A 24,065-nucleotide genomic window follows, 5' to 3' on the forward strand; every position below is an offset into this window, starting at 1 on the left:
CCAGGGCTTCCCTGGTGGCGCAGTGGTTAAGAGTCCGCCTGCCGATGCAGGGGACGCGGGTTCGTGCCCTGGTCCGGGAAGATCCCACATGCCGTGGAGCGGCTGGGCCCGTGAGCCATGGCCGCTGAGCCTGTGCATCCAGAGCCTGTGCTCTGCAACGGGAGAGGCCACAAAAGTGAGAGGCATGTGCACCGCAAAAAAAAAAAAAAAAAAAAAAAAGCGGGAGGAGACTGCAGAAAACTCATGTTATAGAGCCGAATGAGAGCATGTTAACAAATCCGCTCTCTTCTATACTCACTGCCAATTTTAATGATTTGGCGAATGTAATCTTGAGATACAGCAACATACCAGAAAAATGACAAAACCCTTCAAGTCTTCCATTTTGAAATTTATGATTCATATGTAATAACATGAGTCGCAAATGTGGGCAAAACAAATAAACCAAAATGCTGATTAGAATAATCTCCTTTTTATCCTCAATAATCCCTTCCCAGAAATACTTATTTCTCCCCACAAGTCTCCCTTTACAGCTAAGAATCAGATTCAGAACAAATACCTGGTGATTTGAGGGGCGAGGGAGGAGGTGTTCTGGTGGTTTTTTGGTTTGTTTTTGTATTGCACGTTATGATTTTTAAGCAACACAGTTGGAACGAAAGCCGTAACAAATATCCATTTCCTCCTTCCTCTTGTGACACAGTTAGATTCTTAACAAATTATATATAGACTCTTGGTCATTTGAAAAACTACATCTGAGGGCTGGGCAAATACATTTCCCAAGACCGCTGCTCTGGCACTGCTTGTTCCCATGGTACCAGGGTCCCCCGAGCCAAGGGAGGTGGCACTGCCCACTCACCTGCATGAGTTCATGGCTTTCCAGAAGATCATTCTCCAGCATCTCCTGGGTAAGGCGCCCCATGGTGCTATAGAATTCATCTGCTGTTTCACAACATTCTATCTGCCTAGATAAAGGACAGAAAAAGGAACTGTTTAGGACACCCATGCTATCAGGTACATGCTGCAGGCACAAGAAGACATGTTTTCTCTTGCCATCAAATCGACCAAGTTAGCAACCAACAAAAATCAAAATCCTATGATACACTCACAGGACAGCCTGTTTTAGGCAGAGAAAAGATTTAAAAAAATTCGAAGGGCGATGTAAAGGTACTTATTCTAGGATGAGTTCCCATCTTTGCTATGCTGCTCCCCTAACTCACAGCCCCACCTGTGGCATCTTTATTGTTTCCATGTGACACATTCTACACATCAGAATACCCATCACTGATCAGAAATTATAACCAGGAAATTGGGTGCCCAAGTACAATTGTTCCCTAGAGGGAATCTGTTTCTCTGGATCTGCAAACTGCAGTGGCATTGACAGACTGAAACCAAACCACAGGAGAAGTGAAAGATGAAATATACAAAAACTTTATCTGCATATTTCATCAGTCCACAGGATATTTTCACAGGTAGTCTTTTCAGCCCTTCTCAGGACACTGATGCTAGTTGGAAATTACATCCTGTTTCTTGTGTTTGGTTAGACATGTAAATAAAGAATCTGTCAGGGCTTCCCTGGTGGCGCAGTGGTTGAGAGTCCGCCTGCCAATGCAGGGGACACGGGTTCGTGCCCCGGTCCGGGAAGATCCCATATGCCGCGGAGTGGCTGGGCCCGTGAGCCATGGCCGCTGAGCCTGCGCGTCCGGAGCCTTGCTCCGCAATGGGAGAGGCCACAACAGTGAGAGGCCCGCATACCACAAAAAAAAAAAAAAAAAAAAAAGAATCTGTCACCTCCCATCCTGTGAGACAGGTGAGACTTTAATCCTTCTTCTAGAGGGGGAAGGAATAACCCAAAGCAAAGAGACCTGTGTATTTGTTTTATCTATTATGACAGTCTTTGTATCGCAGGATAACTCTATTTGCCCACCAATCATAAGACATGCTCTTTGGCATACACTAAGGTTAGGGGATTTCCGTAGAGCCATCCAAAAACAATATGATGATGGGAAAATTCCATGCTCTGGAGTGCTATTCAAATCCCACTGCCACAATCATGTAAATAAATAAATGAAATAAATGGCTGATGTGTTAATGAAAAATACCGAGTAGCATGTGGGCATAAATAAAGTGGTTAAGTTTATCCTGTGAGTGGCAGGAGAGTGAGGAAGAGAAGTAATGCCTAAGATGAGTTTTGAAAAATGTTCTGCAGGTTGACAAGGTGGAAAAAGCATCCCAAAGATGTGGATACAGGAGACAGAAGGCACTACTGGGGGAAATGCATGTAGGTCCCCACCACCAGCATGGGAGCGGCTGCACAGCTGGGGGCGCCAGGGAGAGATGAGGGCAGAGAGGTGCAGAGAGCAGATCGCAATGGCCTCCCCTGCCTGCTGAGCCCCCTCAGGACAAGAGTTACTGAAAGGCCTTTAATATGGAGTGTGGGAACAGACATGCCCTTGGCAAGGTTGCCGGGGAGGTGGCATGGCGAGTTCGGGGTACGATGGGGAGGCCAGGGAGGACAGTGCCAGGCATGAGGCAACGAGGGAGGGAATCAAGGCAGTCAGATCAGAAAAGAAAGGACATGTGAAAGAGATGCCAGTGGGGCTAAGTAGATGGTCTACGGCTTACACATTCCAAAAGTACCGCTGGTATGAGCAAGGAGGAAATTTCACATTGCAGAAGCAGGATGATGGGAAAGGTCCCATGGATAACCACACACAAGGCACATATGTTACTCAGGTACACGTAAGCTGGAGATCACCTGCATACTGTTTACGATTTTTCCAATGGAAAATTTGTGGACAAGATTACAGGCCCTGGAGTCTGACTGATTACAGTCAGAAAGATCCAGGATTAAGTCCCAGCACCACTACTCATTAGCTGTGGGACAATGAACTAGTTAATTAGCCTTCCTGGGGTAGTTTTCTCACTTGAACAGGCAGGGAGAATAATCCTACCTACTTCACAGGGTTGTGGGGATAATCGAATGAGATGATGTGTGTAAACTTCCAAACACAATGACGGCACGGCAGGTACTTGATGTTGTATACATGTTGGTTGCCTTTCCTTTTGTTTAACAAGCTGCACGCTCAAAACATGTATAATTATAATAAGCAAAGACTATGAAACATTTAAAATTCTACCAGTCTGATTCATAGATCCCTGAACTTCATAAACAGGAGCCATTTATAAGCAATAGATTCACATTATTAAAAGCACAGATTATAGAGCCAAGGTACCTAGGTTCAAAATCAGGCCTTTCCACTTACTAACTCGGTGATTTGGGGCAATTTACTTAACTTCTCTGTGCCTCAGTGCCCACATCTATAAAATGGGGATGATAACAGTACCTACCTCATAGGATGATGGTGAGGACTAAATGAGTTAATTTTACATCTAGAGTGCTTAGAACCATGCCTGTCCACTGCAAGCACTCCATGAATATTGGATTTTAAGTGTAGCTATTATTATTTCAACAGTGTGCCATCCTTGGGATGACCATATGAATAAATTCTGATCCTACAGGTAATGGATAGATGAGAATAAAAATGAGAACCACCTCTTTTCCTCCTGCCCCATAATTAAGAACTAACAAAAAGGGGACCATAACTGACGCAGCATACAGTAAAGTGCTTTAGCATTTTAATCCCATAAGCTAATTACTCAGTAACTATCATACCAGTTAGAGTGTGATAGTGTTTGATAGAGAAATTATCAAAGCTCAAAGAGTTTACGAGGTGTAGAGTGGGTGGGAAATATGTGACTGCAGAAAGAGGTAGACATCGGAAGAAAGTAATCAGATAAGTAAATAGCACAAAAAACCCCACACAGATGAATTTATTTGCCTAGCTGAAAAGCTATGTACAATAAAACAAAGGCAAAGGAGATAGCTATATGATATTTAAAAATACTTCCACACAACAATGATTTTTTTTAATCCCTGAATTGAGAGTCAGTGGATCTTTCTTACAAAAAGTAAAAAATACTGCAAGTCTCTGAGGAAACAACTTGTCTTAGATAAAAAGGCTACTGAAAAAGTTTTTGATCCGTGTCATCTATGGGTACCCACTCAAGTCATTTACAGCTCTAGGAAAGAAACATTAAAAACTTCTCTGCATCTTCAAGTGGCACATATATACAATGGAATATTACTCAGCCATAAAAAGAAATGAAATTGAGTTATTTGTAGTGAGGTGGACGGACCTAGAGTCTGTCATACAGAGTGAAGTAAGTCAGAAAGAGAAAGACAAATATCGTATGCTAACGCATATATATGGAAACTTAAAAAATAATGGTACTGATGAACCTAGGGGCAGGGCAGGAATAAAGACATAGACATAGAGAATGGACTTGAGGACATGGTGGGGGGAGGGGGAAGCTGGGACAAACTGAGAGTAGCATGGACATATATACACTACCAAATGTAAAATAGACAGCTAGTGGGAAGCAGCAGCATAGCCCAGGGAGATCAGCTCGGTGCTCTGTGACCACCTAGAGGGGTGGGATAGGGAGGGTGGGAGGGAGGCTCAAGAGGGAGGGGATATGGGGATATATGTATGCATGTGGCTGATTCACTTTGTTGTACAACAGAAGCTAGCACAGCATTGTGAAGCAATTATACTCCAATAAAGATGTTTTTAGAAATCCTCTGCATCTTCAGTTAACTACAACTTCATCCTGACGTCTCTTCCATTACCCCAAAGGCCGAATTTTAATGTAATAGTCATAATATATTAGAGATAGGTGAAAATACCCTAGTTTTTCCAGCTCTGCTACTAGACAAGAATGTAAGTAAAATCTGTTTAGTAGTAATAGATTTCAACATAGAATTAACTCTTTTTTTTTTTTTTTGCGGTATGCAGGACTCCCACTGCTGGGCCTCTCCGGACGCGGAGCACAGGCTCCGGACGCGCAGGCCCAGCAGCCATGGCTCACAGGCCCAGCCGCTCCGTGGCACGTGGGATCTTCCCGGACCAGGGCATGAACCCATGTCCCCTGCATCGGCAGACGGACATTGGCAGGCGGACTCTCAACCACTGCGCCACCAGGGAAGTCCCTAGAATTAACTCTTGATGAAATGAAATAAGTTCTACTGTTGACTAGATACCAAGCACCATGCTAGATACCCTTATACATATTATCTCATTTCATTTTATCACAGCTCACAAAATAAATTATAAAGATTCAAACATAAGCCAAATTGCAGTCTTAACCAACAAACCCACCCAGTCCTCTCCAGATCTGCCTGTTCCTCTTCCACCTACCTCCCTTTCCCTCTCCCCAACCAGTGTCAGGAAAGATGCCGACAGCTCGGACCAGGCAGGACACCAGCACTGAGGAGGAGGAGACCTACAGGCCTGCAACAGCTTGGCTCCTTCAGTAAAATGGATTCTCTCTGCCCCCAACATTCACAGAAGAGCCAGCTGAGTTCAGAAGGCAGAAGCAATTACACCGAGTTCACAACTTTCTCTCCTCCTCAAACCTAAATACCAATCCTTTGTTAGAGCACAAAAATGGTGTAAGGCCCTCAACACCACAGAAAAGAACAGCAGTGGGAAATCACTTACTCTCCCAGTTTTGCCCAGATAGCCAGCGACACCCTTAGGATGATTTCCGAACCTTCAAAGAAGACTGAATCCCAAATCTTTAAAACCGTATGGTTAGGGAGGCACGTAGCGAAGAGAGTCAGAAACCACTGCATCGTGAAGACATTTGTAAGTGGGGGCTCATATCCACCTGAAATAAAACAAACACTCTACATCTCTCCAGAATCAACAACTTGTAAGATATAAAAATACCCTCTTTCAGTCTCCCATGTCCACCCAAAAATGTTATTTCCTGACTGATTTCTTTTTTTTTTTCTTTCTTTTTTTTTTTTTTTTTTGCAGTACGTGGGCCTCTCATTGTTGTGGCCTCTCCCGTTGCGGAGCACAGGCTCCGGACGCACAGGCCCAGCCGCTCCGTGGCACGTGGGATCCTCCCGGACCAGGGCACGAACCCGCGTCCCCTGCATCGGCAGGCGGACTCCCAACCACTGCGCCACCAGGGAAGCCCTGACTTATTTCTTTATATCTCTAAATTCTGGTTTCTTCCTCCTTTTGTCCTTCCTTTTTTTTTTTTTTTTTTGGAAGAACATAGGTGTGTTTAATAAAAATCTCAATAATATGAACTTCACAGATACTTTGTGATATTTCAGAAATCTTAACCTAAAATTTAATTTGGCTCTACCTATTGTGGGTGCTGAATATTAAGGAGGATGTTTTCCTCACCGAAAACAGGATAAAAAGAAAGGATTTTAACCTCTCAAAAGTAAAAGCTGATTTTCAAAACCTCCTAAAGCCTACCTTTATTCAAATGCTGCCAATAAAAAGAAAATTGCTCATTAGCAGTTACTTGTCTACTTCGTAATTTATACATAGTTCTCAGACCACAATGGAATTAAACCAGAAATCAGTAACAGAAATAAAGCTGGAAAATCCCAAAATACTCAGAGATCAAGCAAAGTGAAATTTTACAATATTTTTAACTAAACTATACCCAGTTTTAAAGACCCAGGATCCAGCTCACTTTGAAGTTTCTGGATTTACTAAAAAAAGAGTCCCCTCCAACTTCCTGTGATCACATAAGCGTGTATTTTAATGAAATATAAAAATTTAGATATTTGGACTAATCCTCCCTCCAAATTACAGTCAGAAGGTGCATTTACCCAAGTACAAGCAAAACAAGATCTGTTCTCCTGCACTCATTTTCTTGCTTCTTACCTATGAACAAAGGAAAATCTTTGTTCAGAGACTAGAATCTGAGGTCACCACTTAAGCAAGTACAGGGCATTTGGGGGAAACGTGGAGCCCAGTAAAAGTGTGTCTGACTCCGGGACAGAAAAGTTTGGTCTCTCTGGAAGCTTTATGAAATCCCCATCGGTTCACAAGTATACTGCACAGCCAAATTAAGTAAGATTGCTCAAACGACTTAGAAGAAAATGCTTAGAGATGTTCAGGTGTCACTAAAATTTCCAGTGTATTTTATTTGTTTGTTTGTTTGTTTTTTTCGTGGTACGCGGGCCTCTCATCATTGTGGCCTCTCCCGCTGCGGAGCGCAGGCTCCGGACGCACAGGCTCAGCGGCCATGGCTTACAGGTCCAGCTGCTCCGCGGCATGTGGGATCTTCCCGGACCGGGGCACGAACCCGTGTCCCCTGCATCGGCAGGAGGACTCTCAACCACTGCGCCACCAGGGAAGCCCACCAGTGTATTTTAATCGTAGATAGGGTCCTCAAAATCCTTTCGTATTTTCCCAGATTTAAATGCATGGATCAGGAACTGGCAACCATCTAAAGGAAACATAGCAAACTTCTGACTATTCTATTTCTGGTATCCTGAGCACAGCCAGGGAAGTGCAAGCAGTGGGTCTAATGAGAGCTACGAGCTCAGGTACTTGGGAAGCTGGACGAAGCCGGCTAGATGGAGGAGACTCAGAGCTGCTTGCAGAGCTATCTCCATCACCACCCCACTCAGCCCAGTCCATTCCTGCAGGGCTCAGGTTCTAAACAGAGGTCCAGAAGAGCCCTTCTCCAGCAAGAACAGGCCCATTCACCTCAAGTAAATCTAAATACCCTTCGCATGAATGAATAAAAAGAGCTCAGTCCAAAGGACTGCTTTTATCTCCTACAACTTTATGAAAATACATATTCCACTCTCCATAACATCAATGGTTGAGGCAAAACCACAGTCTGTGCTAAGTTGTACCTGTAGCTCAGTTTTACAGAACTCCTATAGTTCTGGTGCCAACTTAAAGCAGTTTAACTAGATGGCAAGACACGGATACCCTTCTTTACCTAGAGTACAATATATACTGGGTAATCTGGCACTGGTGAACTATTAGGTTCTTGTCTGAGTTCCTAACCATAACCAGTTAGAAGTTCAACATTCGGCCTTCTGTTTTTTGTTCTTGGTTTTGTTTTTAGTTTTGTTTTTGTTCTCTAGAAATCTATTCCATTGCACTAAACTCTCACCAATAGAAATATCTGAAAACACATATTTCCATTCAAGGTTTAGGCTCTTATGTACAGTGGAACCAGAGAAGTAAACTATTTTCAAAGGTAAAATAGCATTGAATCATCACTACCTCCACTTTCCTTGTTTGCAGTTTTCTGAAGAGTATCCAGGTGCTGAGATAATTCAGGGAGCTTCAGTCTCAAGAGGTCTCGGAAGACGGCCATATCCACAGACAGTGCCCGGAGATTGTTGACAAAATAGCTTTCAGGAAGTACCTTGTCAATAAGGTAAATCATAATCTGAAGAAAAAGATAAAGAATAAGATTGCTTCATACAGGCCGCGGGGCAACCAAGCCCGTGCGCCACAAAAACTGAGCCTGCGCTCTAGAGCCTGTGAGCCACAGCTACTGAAGCCCACGTGCCACAACTACTGAAGCCTGTGCGCCTAGAGCCTATGCTCCGCAACAAAAGAAGCCATCGCATTGAGAAGCCCGTGCACCACAACAAAGAGTAGCCCCTGCTAGCCACAACTAGAGAAAGCCTGCATGCAGCAATGAAGACCCAATGCAGCCAAAAAAAAACAAACAAATAAATAAACAAAATAAATCTATTTTTAAAAAAAGATGGCTTCGGGCCTCCCTGGTGGCGCAGTGGTTGAGAGTCCACCTGCCGATGCAGGGGATACGGGTTCGTGCCCCGGTCTGGGAGGATCCCATATGCCGCGGAGCAGCTGGGCCCGTGAGCCATGGCCGCTGGGCCTGCGCGTCCGGAGCCTGTGCTCCGCAACGGGAGAGGCCACAACAGTGAGAGGCCCGCATACCGCAAAAAAAGAAAAAAAAAAAAAAAAAAAAAAAAAGATGGCTTCATAAAAACCAGTATATTAACATATCCTAAATCGAACATATTCAAACAGATAAAATGCAGTTAGCCAAAGCACACTGTCCTTTACATATGTCAGAACCAAATGCTCTGGATTTTCAAGGCTCCTCTCCCCCTGGGTAAGGAGAGGGCGGCATAATTTTCTAAGTACCTCAGACCCCACATCTGCCAATGTCTAAAATTTCTAGCTGGGCCGCTAGACCTGAGTTCATCCTATAAGTAGCTGTGATGATAAATACACCCCTCAGCCTCCCTCTGAGAAGCCACGGAGCACATGCTTTCTCAGCAGCAGGCAGGAATCTCAATGTCGGCTCCCTGATAGCAGCACAGTGTTACAACCTTAACCTGAAAACCAAGAGCTGGCCTGTCATGAAACATCACAACTGCAGCCCGTCTCAAGATTCACTGACCATCAACCTGGGTTATTCGGACAACTGATGTCGGCTTTTTGTCCACTTCCCCTCCTGGGAGAGTGCAACAAGGTGTTGTTTAAGCAAATGGTACTTTTAAATTGGGATTTCTTTCATGAGATTGTCTCATGCTCTTCAAATTACTATTTTCATTCTGACTTTTCTATCTGATTTTTCTATATCTTTTCTAAGATGTCAAGAACCACCAGAATGACCCAGCAAAACACACATGAGTTCTATATGTCAGCTTGCATGCTCTGTTTATGCCCTCCTCCTTAGAAGACCTTCTCTTTCCCTAGAGCACAGAAAAAGCAAAATTAAGAGCAAAATCATAGGACTTCCCTGGTGGTGCAGTGATTAAGAATCCGCCTGCCAATGCAGGGGACACAGGTTCAAGCCCTGGTACGGTAAGATCCCACATGACGCGGAGCGACTAAGCCCATGCACCACAACTACTGAGCCTGTGCTCTAGAGCTCACGAGCCACAACTGCTGAAGCCCGCCACCTAGAGCCCGTGCTCCACCACAAGAGAAGCCACTGCAATGAGAAGCCTGCGCACCACAACAAGGAGTAGCCCCCGCTCGCCACAACTAGAGAAAGCCCGCGCGCAGCAACAAAGACCCAATGCAGCCAAAAATAAATAAATTAATTTAAAAAATAAAAGAACAAAATCATAGTGGGTCCTATACGTTGGTGGAGAAGTAGCTGTCTCATATTTTGATTTTCAGCATATCACAAAACACTATTTTCCAAAAAAAAAAATTATCTCCCAGACCTGCCAAGGGCCCATTTCCCCCTCATCCTTGGCTTATAACTTCTACTTTTAGGGTCATAGTTGTTTTGTTTTGTTTTTTATAAATTTATTTATTTATTTTTGGCTGTGTTGGGTCTTCGTTGCTGCACGCAGGCTTTCTCTAGTTGCAGCAAGCAAGGGCTACTGTTCATTGCGATGCGCAGGCTTCTCATTGCAGTGGCTTCTCTTGTTGCAGAGCATGGGCTCTAGGTGCACGGGTTTCAGTAGTTGTGGTACACAGGCTCAGTAGTTGTGGCTCACAGGCTTAGTTGCTCTGTGGCATGTGGGATCCTCCCAGACCAGGGCTCAAACCCGTGTCCCCTGCATTGTCAGGCGGATTCTTAACCACTGTGCCACCAGGGAAGCCCTAGGGTCATAGTTTTGACTAAGTCAGTAAGACTGCGGACATACTCTCAAGAAGGCCCCCCACGGCTTTTACTATAGGAGTGAACAGGCCCAGGGAACCGCCTTAGCCTTCTGACACAGGGTCAGAATTTACCAGGTAAATGCAGCATCACCCTGGAAATAGGAGTTTAGCAGTAAAAGCAGTCCCTCCCTGTGGAGGGAGGAAGCCCTCACACAGGCCAGCAGAGGGGAGAGCAGATTGTCAGCAGAGCAGAGGGCACTGTCAGGGACCTCGCACTCTACAGGTAAGGAGAAGATTTATGGGATCTGAAGGCAAAATTTAAAGGTAACAGTCTATTACTGCACTTTTCATCTAGAATAAGCTATATAATACCAAGAAAGATTTTTAAATGAATTTATAAGTATTTATGAAGTAATTACAATCCCTCAAAATTACATGAAAACAAGAAAAAGAATTCCGATTATCACAGTAATTCTTTTGACACAATGAAATTCTCTGTCCAAACACATCTCAAAATCTGACATAAGACATAAGAGCCAGCTATGTACTGTGTCAGCTATGTTACTTCACCTACTACTGTATTCCAAAGACCAAACATTAGATCTTTAAAAAAAATAGGATACATAATGGCAATAGAACAGACAGTCTCTTCAACAAATGGCGTTGGAACAACCCTACACTCTGCACAAAAAGTAACTCAAAAGGGATCATAGACCTATGATCTAAAACGCAAACCATAAAAACTCCTAGGAGATAACAGAGCCTAGATGACCTTGAGTATGACTTTTAAATGACTTTTTAGATACAATACCAAAGGCACAATCCATGAAAGAAAAAATATTTGGTAGGCTAGACTTCATTAAAATTTAAACCTTCTGCTCTGTGAAAGACACTGCCAAGAGGATTAGAAGAAAAGCCACAGACTGGGAGAAAATATTTGAAAAGACAGATCTGAAAAAAGGACTGTCAGCCAAAATGTACAACAATTCTTCAAACTCAACAATAAGGGCTTCCCTGGTGGCGCAGTGGTTGAGAGTCCGCCTGCAGATGCAGGGGACACGGGTTCGTGCCCCGGTCTGGGAAGATCCCACATGCCGCAGAGCGGCTGGGCCCGTGAGCCATGGCCGCTGAGGCTGTACGTCTGGAGACTGTGCTCCGCATCGGGAGAGGCCACAGCAGTGAGAGGCCCGCGTACCACAAAAAAAAAAAAAAAAAAAAAAAAGTTTTAAACTCACGTATTTGATTTGTCACTACCTCCTCCCCTTCACCCCTGCCTATTTGATGAACAAGTACCTTCAAAGCTGTTTCCTTAAATACATGAATGGAAAAATCGAGAGGGTGAATACAGATTTAGATAATGTCATGCTGGATTTATAATTAATTCCACCACGATGTGTATAAAACCAAGAGGAAAATGTGTTTCTTTTTCCGTATGACATTTAGTGAGTGATTAAGAATATCACTAAGTTATTTGCCACAATCAAACACAGAATTGGGAGGGGGGGATCTTGAATACAAAGACTAAGTATTCATCCTATCCATCACACAACATTGCAGTCAAAAACAGCTTCAGGGTTCAAATATGCGTAAGCAACCCCATACTACGCCAAGCAAATAAGGCAGCGGCCATCCTCTACATCTGAAATGCTTCATTTCTCATAAAGACTATTTGTGATGACTCACTGAGTCACATTCAGACCTATAAGTTTAACTTGCTAGCAACCCATCTCAAAGTGTTTCCAGAATATTTTTACTAAAAAAGGCCCTAGACATCAAAGATTAAAAGATAAGAAACATAATTCACTTCCATAACCTTTCTCCACGCAAACACCTTCCATCACAGACATTCACCCTCAGCCTACCTCATTCATACCTTGCTCCAGATGTGAAAGCAACCTATTAACAAGATCCAACCAGAATTAAGCATAACAAATAAGGCAGTTTACAGCGTGAGGTCTCAGGAACTACACCTCCTGGTAGTCACACCCTTGTATATGCCCTTCCCCTTGAATACGAGCTGGACTTAGTGACTGGCTTCTAATAAATAAAACATATACTAACAGCCATAAAAGGGGAAATCAACAGTAACACAATCATAGTAGGGGACTTTAACACCCCACTTTCACCAATGGACAGATCATCCAAAATGAAAATAAATAAGGAAACACAAGCTTTAAATGATACATTAAACAAGATAGACTTAATAGATATTTATAGGACATTCCATCTAAACACAACAGAATACACTTTCTTCTCAAGTGCTCATGGAACATTCTCCAGGAGAGATTATATCTTGGGTCATAAATCAATCCTTGGTAAATTTAAGAAAATCGAAATAGTATCAAGCATCTTTTCTGACCACAACGCTATGAGACTAGATATCAATTACAGGAAAAAATCTGTAAAAATACAAACACATGGAGGCTAAACAATACACTACTTAATAACCAAGAGATCACTGAAGAAATCAAAGAGGAAATCAAAAAACACCTAGAAACAAATGACAATGAAAACACAACGACCCAAAACCTATGGGATGCAGCAAAAGCAGTTCTAAGACGGAAGTTTATAGCAATAAAATCCTACCTTAAAAAACAAGAAACATCTCAAATAAACAACCTAACCTTACACCTAAAGCAATTAGAGAAAGAAGAACAAAAAAACCCCAAAGTTAGCAGAAGGAAAGAAATCATAAAGATAAGATCAGAAATAAATGAAAAAGAAATGAAGGAAACGATAGCAAAGATCAATAAAACTAAAGGCTGGTTCTTTGAGAAGATAAACAAAATTGATAAACCATTAGCCAGACTCATCAAGAAAAAAAGGGAGAAGACTCAAATCAGTAGAATTAGAAATGAAAAAGGAGAAGTAACAACTGACACTGCAGAAATCCAAAGGATCATAAGAGATTACTACAAGCAACTCTATGCCAATAAAATGGACAACCTGGAAGAAATGGACAAATTCTTAGAAAAGCACAACCTTCCAAGACTGAATCACGAAGAAAGAGAAAATATAAACAGACCAATCACAAGCACTGAAATTGAAACTGTGATTAAAAATCTTCCAAGAAACAAAAGCCCAGGACCAGATGGCTTCACAGGTGAATTCTATCAAACAATTAGAGAAGAGCTAACACCTATCCTTCTCAAACTCTTCCAAAATACAGAACAAGGAGGAACACTCCCAAACTCATTCTGCGAGGCCCCCTCAACCTGATACCAAAACAAGACAAAGATGTCACAAAAAAAGAAAACTACAGACCAATATCACTGATGAACATAGATGCAAAAATCCTCAACAAAATACTAGCAAACAGAATCCAACAGCACATTAAAAGGATCATACACCATGATCAAGTGGGGTTTATCCCAGGAATGCAAGGATTCTTCAATATATGCAAATCAATCAATGTGATACACCACATTAACAAATTGAAGGAGAAAAACCATATGATCATCTCAATAGATGCAGAGAAAGCTTTTGATAAAATTCAACACCCATTTATGATAAACACCCTGCAGAAAGTAGGCATAGGGGGAACTTACCTCAACATAATAAAGGCCATATATGACAAACCCACAGCCAACATGTCCTCAATGGTGAAAAACTGAAACCATTTCCACTAAGATCACGAACAAGGCAAGGTTGCCCACTCTCACCACTATTATTCAACATAGTTTTGGAAGTTTTACCACAGCAGTCAGAGCAGAAAAAGAAATAAAAGGAATCCAAATCAGAAAAGAAGAAGTAAAGCTGTCACTGTTTGCAGATGACATGATACTATACATAGAGAATCCTAAAGATGCTACCAGAAAACTACTAGAGCTAATCAAAGAATTTGGTAAAGTAGCAGGATACAAAATTAATGCACAGAAATCTCTTGCATTCCTATACACTAATGATGAAAATTCTGAAAGTGAAATTAAGAAAACACTCCAATTTACCATTGCAACAAAAAGAAAAAATACCTAGGAATAAACCTACCTAAGGAGACAAAAGACCTGTATGCAGAAAATTATAAGACACTGATGAAAGAAATTAAAGATGAAACAAATAGATGGAGAGATATACCGTGTTCTTGGATTGGAAGAATCAACATTGTGAAAATGACTATACTACCCAAAGCAATCTACAGATTCAATGCAATCCCTATCAAACTACCAATGGCATTTTTCACAGAACTAGAACAAAAAATTTCACAATTTGCATGGAAACACAAAAGACCCTGAGCAGCCAAAGTAATCTTGAGAAAGAAAAACGGAGCTGGAGGAATCAGGCTCCTGGACTTCAGACTATACTACAAAGCTACAGTAATCAAGACAGTATGGTACTGGCACAAAAACAGAAATACAGATCAATGGAACAGGACAGAAAGCCCAGAGATAAACCCACGCACATATGGTCGCCTTATCTTTGATAAAGGAGGCAAGAATATACAATGGAGAAAAGACAGTCTCTTCAATAAGTGGTGCTGGGAAAACTGGACAGCTACATGTAAAAGAATGAAATTAGAATACTCCCTAACACCAAACACAAAAATAAACTCAAAATGGATTAAAGACCTAAATATAAGGCCAGACACTATCAAACTCTTAGAGGAAAACATAGGCAGAACACTCTATGACATAAATCACAGCAAGATCCTTTTTGACCCACCTCCTAGAGAAATGGAAATAAAAACAAAAATAAATAAATGGGACCTAATGAGACTTAAAAGCTTTTGCATAGAAAACGAAACCATAAACAAGATCAAAAGACAACCCTCAGAATGAGAGAATATATTTGCAAATGAAGCAACTGACAAAGGATTAATCTCCAAAATTTACAAGCAGCTCATGCAGCTCAATATCAAAAAAACAAACAACCCAATCCAAAATAGGGCAGAAGACCTAAATAGACATTTCTCCAAAGAAGATATACAGACTGCCGATAAACACATGAAAGAATGCTCAACATCATTAATCATTAGAGAAATGCAAATCAAAACTACAATGCGATATCATCTCACACCGGTCAGAATGGCCATCATCAAAAAATCTACAAACAGTAAATGCTGGAGAGGGTGTGGAGAAAAGGGAACCCTCTTGCACTGTTGGTGGGAATGTAAATTGATACAACCACTATGGAGAACAGTATGGAGGTTCCTTAAAAAAAAAAAAAATAGAACTACCATATGACCCAGCAATCCCATTACTGGGCATATACCCTGAGAAAACCATAATTCAAAAAGAGTCATGTACCACAATGTTCATTGCAGCTCTATTTACAATAGCCAGGACTTGGAAGCAACCTAAGTGTCCATCGACAGATGAATAGATAAAGAAGATGTGGCACATATATACAATGGAATACTACTCAGACATAAAAAGAAACAAAATCGAGTTATTTGTAGTGAGGTGGATGGACCTAGAATCTGTCATACAGAGTGAAGTAAGTCAGAAAGAGAAAAACAAATACCATATGCTAACACATATATATGGAATCTAAAAAAAAAAAATGGTCATGAAGAACCTAGGGGCAAGACGGGAATAAAGACATAGGCCTACTAGAGAATGGACTTGAGGACATGCGGAGAGGGAAGGGTATGCTGGGACAAAGTGAGAGAGTGGTAGTGTATATATGGACATATATACACTACCAAATGTAAAATAGCTAGCTAGTGGGAAGCAGTCACATAGCACAGGGAGATAAGCTCAACACTTTGTGACCAGCTAGAAGGGTGGGAGGGAGGGAGACACAAAAGGGAAGAGATATGGGGATATATGTATATGTATAACTGACTCACTTCGTTATAAAGCAGAAAATAACACACCATTGTAAAGCAATTATACTCCAATAAAAATGTTAAAAAAAACCCAAAGCAGCCTAAATAAATAAATACATAAATAAATACATAAATAAATAAAATATGGTGGGTGGGAGGAGACAAAAGAGGGAGGAGATATGGGGATATATGTATATGTATAGCCGATTCACTTTGTTATAAAGAAGAAACTAACACACCACTATAAAGCAATTATACTCCAATAAAGATGTTAAAAAAAGAAAAACATCACAAAAATAATGGAATGTCACTTCTGATATTAGGCTACAGATCTGTAATGTAATCTCTTCTGACTTGCCATTCTCTTTTACTCTCTCGTTCACTCTGAGGGATGCCAGCCACCACGTTGTACAATGGAGAGGCCCACACAGCAAAGAACAACAGCCAGCAGAAAAACTGAGGCTCTCAGTCCAACAATCTGTGATGAATGAAATCCTACCAACAACCACATGAATGAACTTGAAAGTGCATGCTCTCCCTACTCAATCGAGCCTTCGGATGAGACTAAAGCCCCAGCCGAGAGTTTGAGTGCCACAATGATGTGACTCTGAGCCAGCTAAGCCGCACCCAGATTCCTGACTCAAAGAAACTGTGAGGTAATACACATTGGCTGTTTGAAGCAACTAATTTGTTAGGCATCACTGGATAATCAATACAGTTAGTATTCAGCTTGCTTTAAATATGATGTCTCTAAAAGGAAATGAAATTGAGTTATCGTAGTGAGGTGGATGGACCTAGAGTTTGTCATACAGAGTGAAGTAAGTCAGAAAGAGAAAAACAAATACTGTATGCTAACACATATACGTGGAATTAAAAAAAAATGGTTCTGTAGAACCTAGGAGCAGGAAAGGAATAAAGACGCAGATGTAGAGAATGGACTTGAGGACACGGGGAGTGGGAAGGGTGAGCTGGGACAAAGTGAGAGAGTGGCATGGACATGTATACACTACCAAACGTAAAATAGCTAGCTAGTGGGAAGCAGCCACATAGCACAGGGAGATCAGCTCGGTGCTTTGTGACCACCTAGAGGTGTGGGATAGGGAGGGTGGGAGGGAGATACAAGAGGGAGGAGATATGGGGATATATGTATATGTATAGCTGATTCACTTTGTTATAAAGCAGAAACTAACACACCATTGTAAAGCAATTATACTCCAATAAAGATGTTAAAAGAATAAAATAAAATAAAATTTGAAAAAATATGATGTCTCATAAGTGAGACTAAAAGCATAATCATTCTCCTCAAATTAGGCAGCTACATAAGTCTGTCATGTGACTAGGCTTTAACCTGGGAGAAATGGTATCATGGATAATAAGAAAGGTGTAGTCAATACCCTGGAAGGAGGTGGAGCACCAGGGAAGAGAAATTATAGTTCCAGTATTTCACTCTCTGAAGAATTTTAGTTGCCTTCTTCAGAGCCTGATACTCACTTTCAGAGCATCGCCTTCGTTGCCTTCCACCACTTCCAGAATTAGCGCAGCCAGGATGTTAAAGCCTTGGCAATACCCGACATTCTTGTTCCATCGGGCATAGGCCAGCAGAACCCGCTTCAACACAACCCTGTCCTGCTCAGCCTCCTGGCCACAGTAAGAACTGCAGCCTGTGCGGTGAAGATCCTAAAATGAGAGGGAAACAACATTTTTTAAAATACCTCCTTAGGGCCTCCCTGGTGGCGCAAGTGGTTGAGAGTCCGCCTGCCAATGCAGGGGATACGGGTTCGTGCCCCGGTCTGGGAGGATCCCATATGCCGCGGAGCGGCTGGGCCCGTGAGCCATGGCCGCTGAGCCTGCGCGTCCGGAGCCTGCGCGTCCGGAGCCTGTGCTCCGCAACGGGGGAGGCCACAACAGTGAGAGGCCCGCATACCGCAAAAAAAAAAATAATAATAAAAAAAATAAAAAAATAAAAATAAAATAAAAAAATAAAAATAAAATACCTCCTTAAGCTCTCTAAAAAAAAAAAAACTTTAGTTTTTTCTCTGCCTCAGCATTAAGTAGAGTCAGAGTATCAACATGGATTTTAGTTTTCAAAAATGTATATGCAGGGCTTCCCTGGTGGCGCAGTGGTTGAGAGTCCACCTGCCGATGCAGGGGACACGGGTTCATGCCCCAGTCCGGGAAGATCCCACATGCCGCGGAGTGGCTGGGCCCGTGAGCCATGGCTGCTGAGCCTGCGCGTCCAGAGCCTGTGCTCCTCAACGGGAGAGGCCACAACAGTGAGAGGCCCGTGTACCGCAAAAAAAAAAAAAAAAATGTATATGCAACTTAAACATATGGACCAAAACTTTTTTTTTTTTTAGTTTTCTAATATGCTGAGGCATTTTCAAGAGGAATTTCAGTCAGGCAAACTTTCTACCACAGGTATTTCCAGAGTTAACACAAAAAGGGACTCAGAATTAATACTGCATTATAATTCCAAATACATTGACAGTTTATTTTAATCATACATCTCAAATAAAACAAGTCATTTTAACACATGTATGATAGATGCTAACATTATTTCTTTCTACAAAAAATGATATAATATTTAGCTATCAAAACTCCAAATAGTATTAAGGAGCAAAATGAAAAGAATAAAAAAATGTAACCGGTACTACAAAGAGACAGAAAAACCATTTTCTCCAAGTTGTTTTATAAATTTGTATAAAAGAGGCAGAAACATTTACTGTACTTTAATATTTAATGAGGGTAATATCTATAATTTAATTACCAAACAGAGACTATGATTTTCAGGAGCTGAAGTCATTTTACTGACATATCATTCATTTCAATGAGAAAAAAAATTCTCTTAATAACATGATTGTTATAAAATGTGCATTGCCTAAATTCACAACTTAAATAGAAAGAAAATATTTCAAATATGGAATACTTCATCTCCGGGAAACATATACCTAAATTCCAAATAAACAGCTCAAATGTGGACAACGCAAAGGCTTTTCAAGCATACAATATAAAAGTTCCTTTTTTATATTATATGCTTGAAACAGACCAAGTTAGATGAGAAAATAGCTCCTTTTAGTTAGGACCTCCTCCTGAAAAACATATCTTCAAATCTGCCAAAACATTAGCCAACTTCTGGTGACCGAAATTTAGATGAAACAACTTTCCTTTTAAAACCTCAGTTTAGCATCACACGTAATGTACTCATATAAAGTAAAAAGCATGTGCTAGAGGCTTATGTAAGAGAATAATAATGGGATTAAATCAAATCAGCATCCTTGGCTTTCGGTGCCAGGCTCTAATCAACTGTAATAATCCAGGTAGGTGAACCACAGCTGGCTTGAGCATTTGACCATCTGGTTTAAAGTAAACCTATCAGTCAATCTAACTATCTTCGTAAAATGACAGTTAAGAAATTATCAAAATTCTAATAAGTGCCCAATTATTCTAATATGAAATAGATTTAACTTTAAATTTCTCAGTGACTTTTACATTAAAATCCAGTTAAAAGCACTGACCCATGCTAAAGAGAAAAGGAATTTCGATTTCCTATCATGTGAGCAAAATAAATAAGTTGAATATAAATGGAAACATTTTCTTCTTACTAGCAACATACAAATTTATGAGGAAAAGGCATCATCAAGTTCCCCGTTAAAAAGCTGTTAACTGGGCTTCCCTGGTGGCGCAGTGGTTGGAGTCCACCTGCCGATGCAGGGGACGCGAGTTCGTGCCCCGGTCCGGGAGGATCCCGTGTGCCGCAGAGCGGCTGGGCCTGTGGGCTGTGGCCGCTGGGCCTGCGCGTCCAGAGGCTGTGCTCCACGACGGGAGGGACCACAACAGTAAGAGGCCCGCGTACCGCAAAAAAAAAAAAAAAAGCTGTTAACTAATGAAATTAGGAAGCAGGAAATACACGGACATTCAGTCCATAAGGCTTGATCCTCTGTCCAGGAAACATCTGGCTCTTAGAATCTTTCTTCTAAGTTAGGACAATAAGCCAAACTTAGGGACATTACCTTGACTATCTGAATTCCCATCGAGTCATCATCAGGATTACTCCTTTCATTGAAAGTGAAGCGCATGGTTTTGTCCCAATCAATGGCTATACTGTGCAAATACTGATCTGCCAAGGTCAACCAAACCTAAAATATTAATAAAAAAGAATGCTAATGTAAAATACATAATTTCATCTTTCTTTATCAGGAAATAATGATTGCATCCAATAAGAAAATGAGAGCTGTTACTAGAACAGATATAGCCTACATGTAGAAAACTCTAAGAACCTCACTGAAAAGTCTGCTGTACTAAACTGTACCAATTAGGGGCTTTCATTTATTCTTTCAGTTAATATTGTTGAGATCCTACAAGCAATGATCCAGCCATTAGGGATACTGTTAAGAAAACGAAAACATTTCAAATTTTATTTCAGTTCATTGGAATAGCTAAATTAGCTTATGAGCTTGTTATACTTGGCTCTGGATGGCGCTCTATGCTTGGGTAAGAGCTCCCTGGTCATCCGTGGAGTATGGGCCTGTTTTTACCATAAAGTGGCTTCTGCCTTTAAATCATCCCTCTCTCACACACACAAAAAACTGACAGATGGGTTCCTATAATGAATAACTTTTTAAAGGAATCACTGGATATTTTTAGGCCTTTCATTACCTTATCTGGAAAAGCTGTTTCATAATGCTATTTTTAATGTGCATTTTGAGGAACCAAAATGTTCAAATTCTAGGAGTATTAAGACCTGGTTTATAATACAAATGAACTTATTTACAAAACAGAAAGAGACTCCCAAACTTCGAAAACAAACTTACAGTTACCAAAGGGGAAATGTGGGGTGGGGGGATAAATTAGGAGTTTGGGATTAACATATACACACTACTATATAAAAAATAGATAATCAATAAGGATCTACTGTATAGCACAAAGAACTCTACTGAATATTCTGTGGCGACCTATATGGGAAAAGAATCTGAAATGGAATGGCTATATGTATATGTATAACAGAATCACTTTGCTGTACACCTGAAGCTAACACAGCATTGTAAATTAACTATACCCCAATATATAATAAAAATTAAATTTAAAAAAAGGAATGGGAATTGTGGCTGCCACAAAGGAAGGGGGTGGGGGAAGGATAGATTAGGAGTTTGGGATTAGTAGATGCAAGCTATTATATATAGAACGGATAAACAACAAGGTCCTACTGTATAGCACAGGGAACTATATTCAATATTCTGTGATAAAGCATAATGGAAAAGAATATAAAAAAGAGTGTATATATATGTATAACTGATTCTCTTTGCTGTACAGCAGTAAAAACACAACATTGAAAATCAACTATACTTCAATAAAATTTTTTTAAAAAGGAAACAAAGACTACGTTTATGAATTAATAAGATGGCAATTCAAGTTTTGGTATTTGAACATAATTTAGCAGGAATAACACTGATTAATATCTCCAGCCATACTTCTCTCTTAAGCATCAGGATCATATGTCAAAATGCTCACTTGACATCTTCAACTTGGACATCTAATAGGCATCTCAACCTTAACATATCCAAAACCAACTGTCTAATCCACCGCCACCCCAACTATACAGACATACACACAAACACACACACCTGCTTGTCCCCTCTCTGGGAAAATAGTAACTCTACCCTTCCAGTAGCTCAGGTCAATCTTGAAGTCACTGATATCCCTCTTACACTTTTTATTCAATCCAGTAGGAATTCAAGTCAACCCAGCCTTCAAAATATATCTAGAATCTGACCCCTTCTCTCCAGCTACACTACCACAACCCTGATCCATCTCTTGCCTGAATTATCTCACGTCTCCTACTGGTCTCTCCGCTGCTGTCCTTGTCCTTCATATTCTCAGGTTAGTAGCCAGAGTGGTCCATTTAAAATATAAGTCATATCATGTTATTCTCCTCCTCAAAACTTCCCAATGCTTCTCATCGCACACTGGGCAAAAGTCCTACTATGACCTGTAAGGTCCTATATGATCTGCCATTCCCCTAAGGTCATCACATTACCTCTATGACCCCCATTGCTTTCCCTTTTATTCACTGTGCTTCAGCCACACTGACCTCTTGCTTTTGCTTGCATACTCCTCACTGATGCTCTCACCTGAGGGTGTTTCCTGTTTGGAGTACTCTCCCACCAGGTAGCTACGTGGTCAATGGCTCACCTCTTTAAGGGCCCTATTCAAATGTCACCTTGCCATTTAAAATGCTACCTCCTTACCTCCACTCCCCTCTCTCTTTATTCCTTTCTCTGCTTTATTTTTATGCATGGCACTTAGCATCATCTGAAATACTCTATATTATATGCATTGTAAAGTCCATGAGGACAAAAATTTTGGTCTGCTGTTTTTTTTTCCACTGCTGTATCCCCATTACCCTGCAGAACAGTACCTGGCATAGAATAATCATTAAATACTTACTGAATTAATGAATAATGAAAAGAGACAGATTTCAAGTTACTAAATCTAGAATATCCTTTTTGACATTCCAGACACTTTCAAGAGGGACAGAGTGATGGTCCTTTTGTATTTTAGCCATACAAATCCACCTCACCTTTCTCCTCCATTCCTTTGGTATTCCTGTTGATAGTCTGGCAACTGCTTTGAGCGCATCATACCACTAGAAACAAAGAAGGAAAGCTGTCAAAGTGATAATATTGACCTGATTAAGCACTTTTCAACTTTTCCCCATCCTGACGTTCATAGAGCATGATAAAATTTATACAGAACACTGGGGTAAACATTCAGAGCTTCCTTCAGCCAGATATGACTGGTCTAAGGGCTATGACTGCCCCAAGGTCCCCCACTTAGGTACCCTTAACAGACCCGTGATCCAATTGCAGTACACACACAAAGGCTGGGAACTCTGAAATCAAAACATGCGTTACAGATTTGGAATAACAGCATTTGGTTTTTAAATTTTTTTCACACTTGAACCATTAAAAGAAAGTGCAAAATTTTTCACTGCAAGTATAACTCCAAGTCACTTACAGCTTCACAAGTTATTTTATCTATAATTTTTAAAACTGACTCATCTTCTTAGGCATATCCAAGCACATGTTAATCTTCCCACTTTGAGAATATACCTCAGTGTACCCTGTAGGTACCCCAAAATAAAGGTATTTTCAAAACCAAAAATAAAATTACCTGCTGAAAACCATTTTGACCTAAAGATGGCTCAAGAGTGAACTTCAACTTTGTGTCAACTCCTAAAAGAAAAATACATAAATAACTGTTATTTGGGGAAAAATATGTTACATCAAAAATAAAAAGTAAAAATTAACCTGATTCTTTTTTAAAAGAATTTAAAAATTTAAAAATCATAAAATTTTTAAAACATTTATTTTTACTAAATCGTAGTCAATTTTGTTAAAAGAAAAAGAATACTGATTATTAAGATAGAAAAATGTCCTATGGTAATAGAATGAAGCTTATCACATAGAATGGTGGTTCTACCGCTGTCTGGAGTAGTGCAAAAACAAAACAATGACACCACAGGCTTGGAGTCATGCACACTTTAATTCACCTTTGGTTCCTAGAGTCAAACAAATTATTTAACCTGTCTCAGTCTCAATTCTTTATCCTTAAAATGAGGATAATGGGGCTTCCCTGGTGGCGCAGTGGTTGAGGGTCCGCCTGCCGATGCAGGGGACACGGGTTTGTGCCCCGATCCCGGAAGATCCCACATGCCGCGGAGCGGCTGGGCCCGCGAGCCATGGCCGCGGAGCCTGTGTGTCCGGAGCCTGTGCTCCACAACGGGAGAGGCCACAGCAGTGAGAGGCCCGCGTACAGCAAAAAAAAAAAATGAGGATAACGTCTATCTCAGTTAGTTGTTGCAATAA

General features: G+C 40.9%; 1 protein-coding gene across 2 annotated transcripts in view; it reads right to left on the bottom strand.

The window, feature by feature from the left end:
* TBC1D30 (TBC1 domain family member 30) overlaps positions 1 to 24,065 on the bottom strand; it is an 82,794-nt gene that overhangs the window by 16,160 nt on the left and 42,569 nt on the right. For both annotated transcript variants that reach the window (XM_060112849.1, XM_060112850.1), the window contains 7 exons: positions 23,371 to 23,432; positions 22,778 to 22,843; positions 20,211 to 20,336; positions 17,692 to 17,877; positions 8,115 to 8,283; positions 5,559 to 5,727; positions 854 to 959 (listed from right to left, as the gene is read on the bottom strand). In XM_060112849.1, the coding sequence (XP_059968832.1) occupies positions 854 to 959; positions 5,559 to 5,727; positions 8,115 to 8,283; positions 17,692 to 17,877; positions 20,211 to 20,336; positions 22,778 to 22,843; positions 23,371 to 23,432 (884 nt within the window). The remainder of the gene's footprint in view (positions 1 to 853; positions 960 to 5,558; positions 5,728 to 8,114; positions 8,284 to 17,691; positions 17,878 to 20,210; positions 20,337 to 22,777; positions 22,844 to 23,370; positions 23,433 to 24,065) is intronic.

Source organism: Mesoplodon densirostris, chromosome 11, assembly GCF_025265405.1.
Source record: "Mesoplodon densirostris isolate mMesDen1 chromosome 11, mMesDen1 primary haplotype, whole genome shotgun sequence".
NCBI lineage: Eukaryota > Metazoa > Chordata > Mammalia > Artiodactyla > Ziphiidae > Mesoplodon > Mesoplodon densirostris.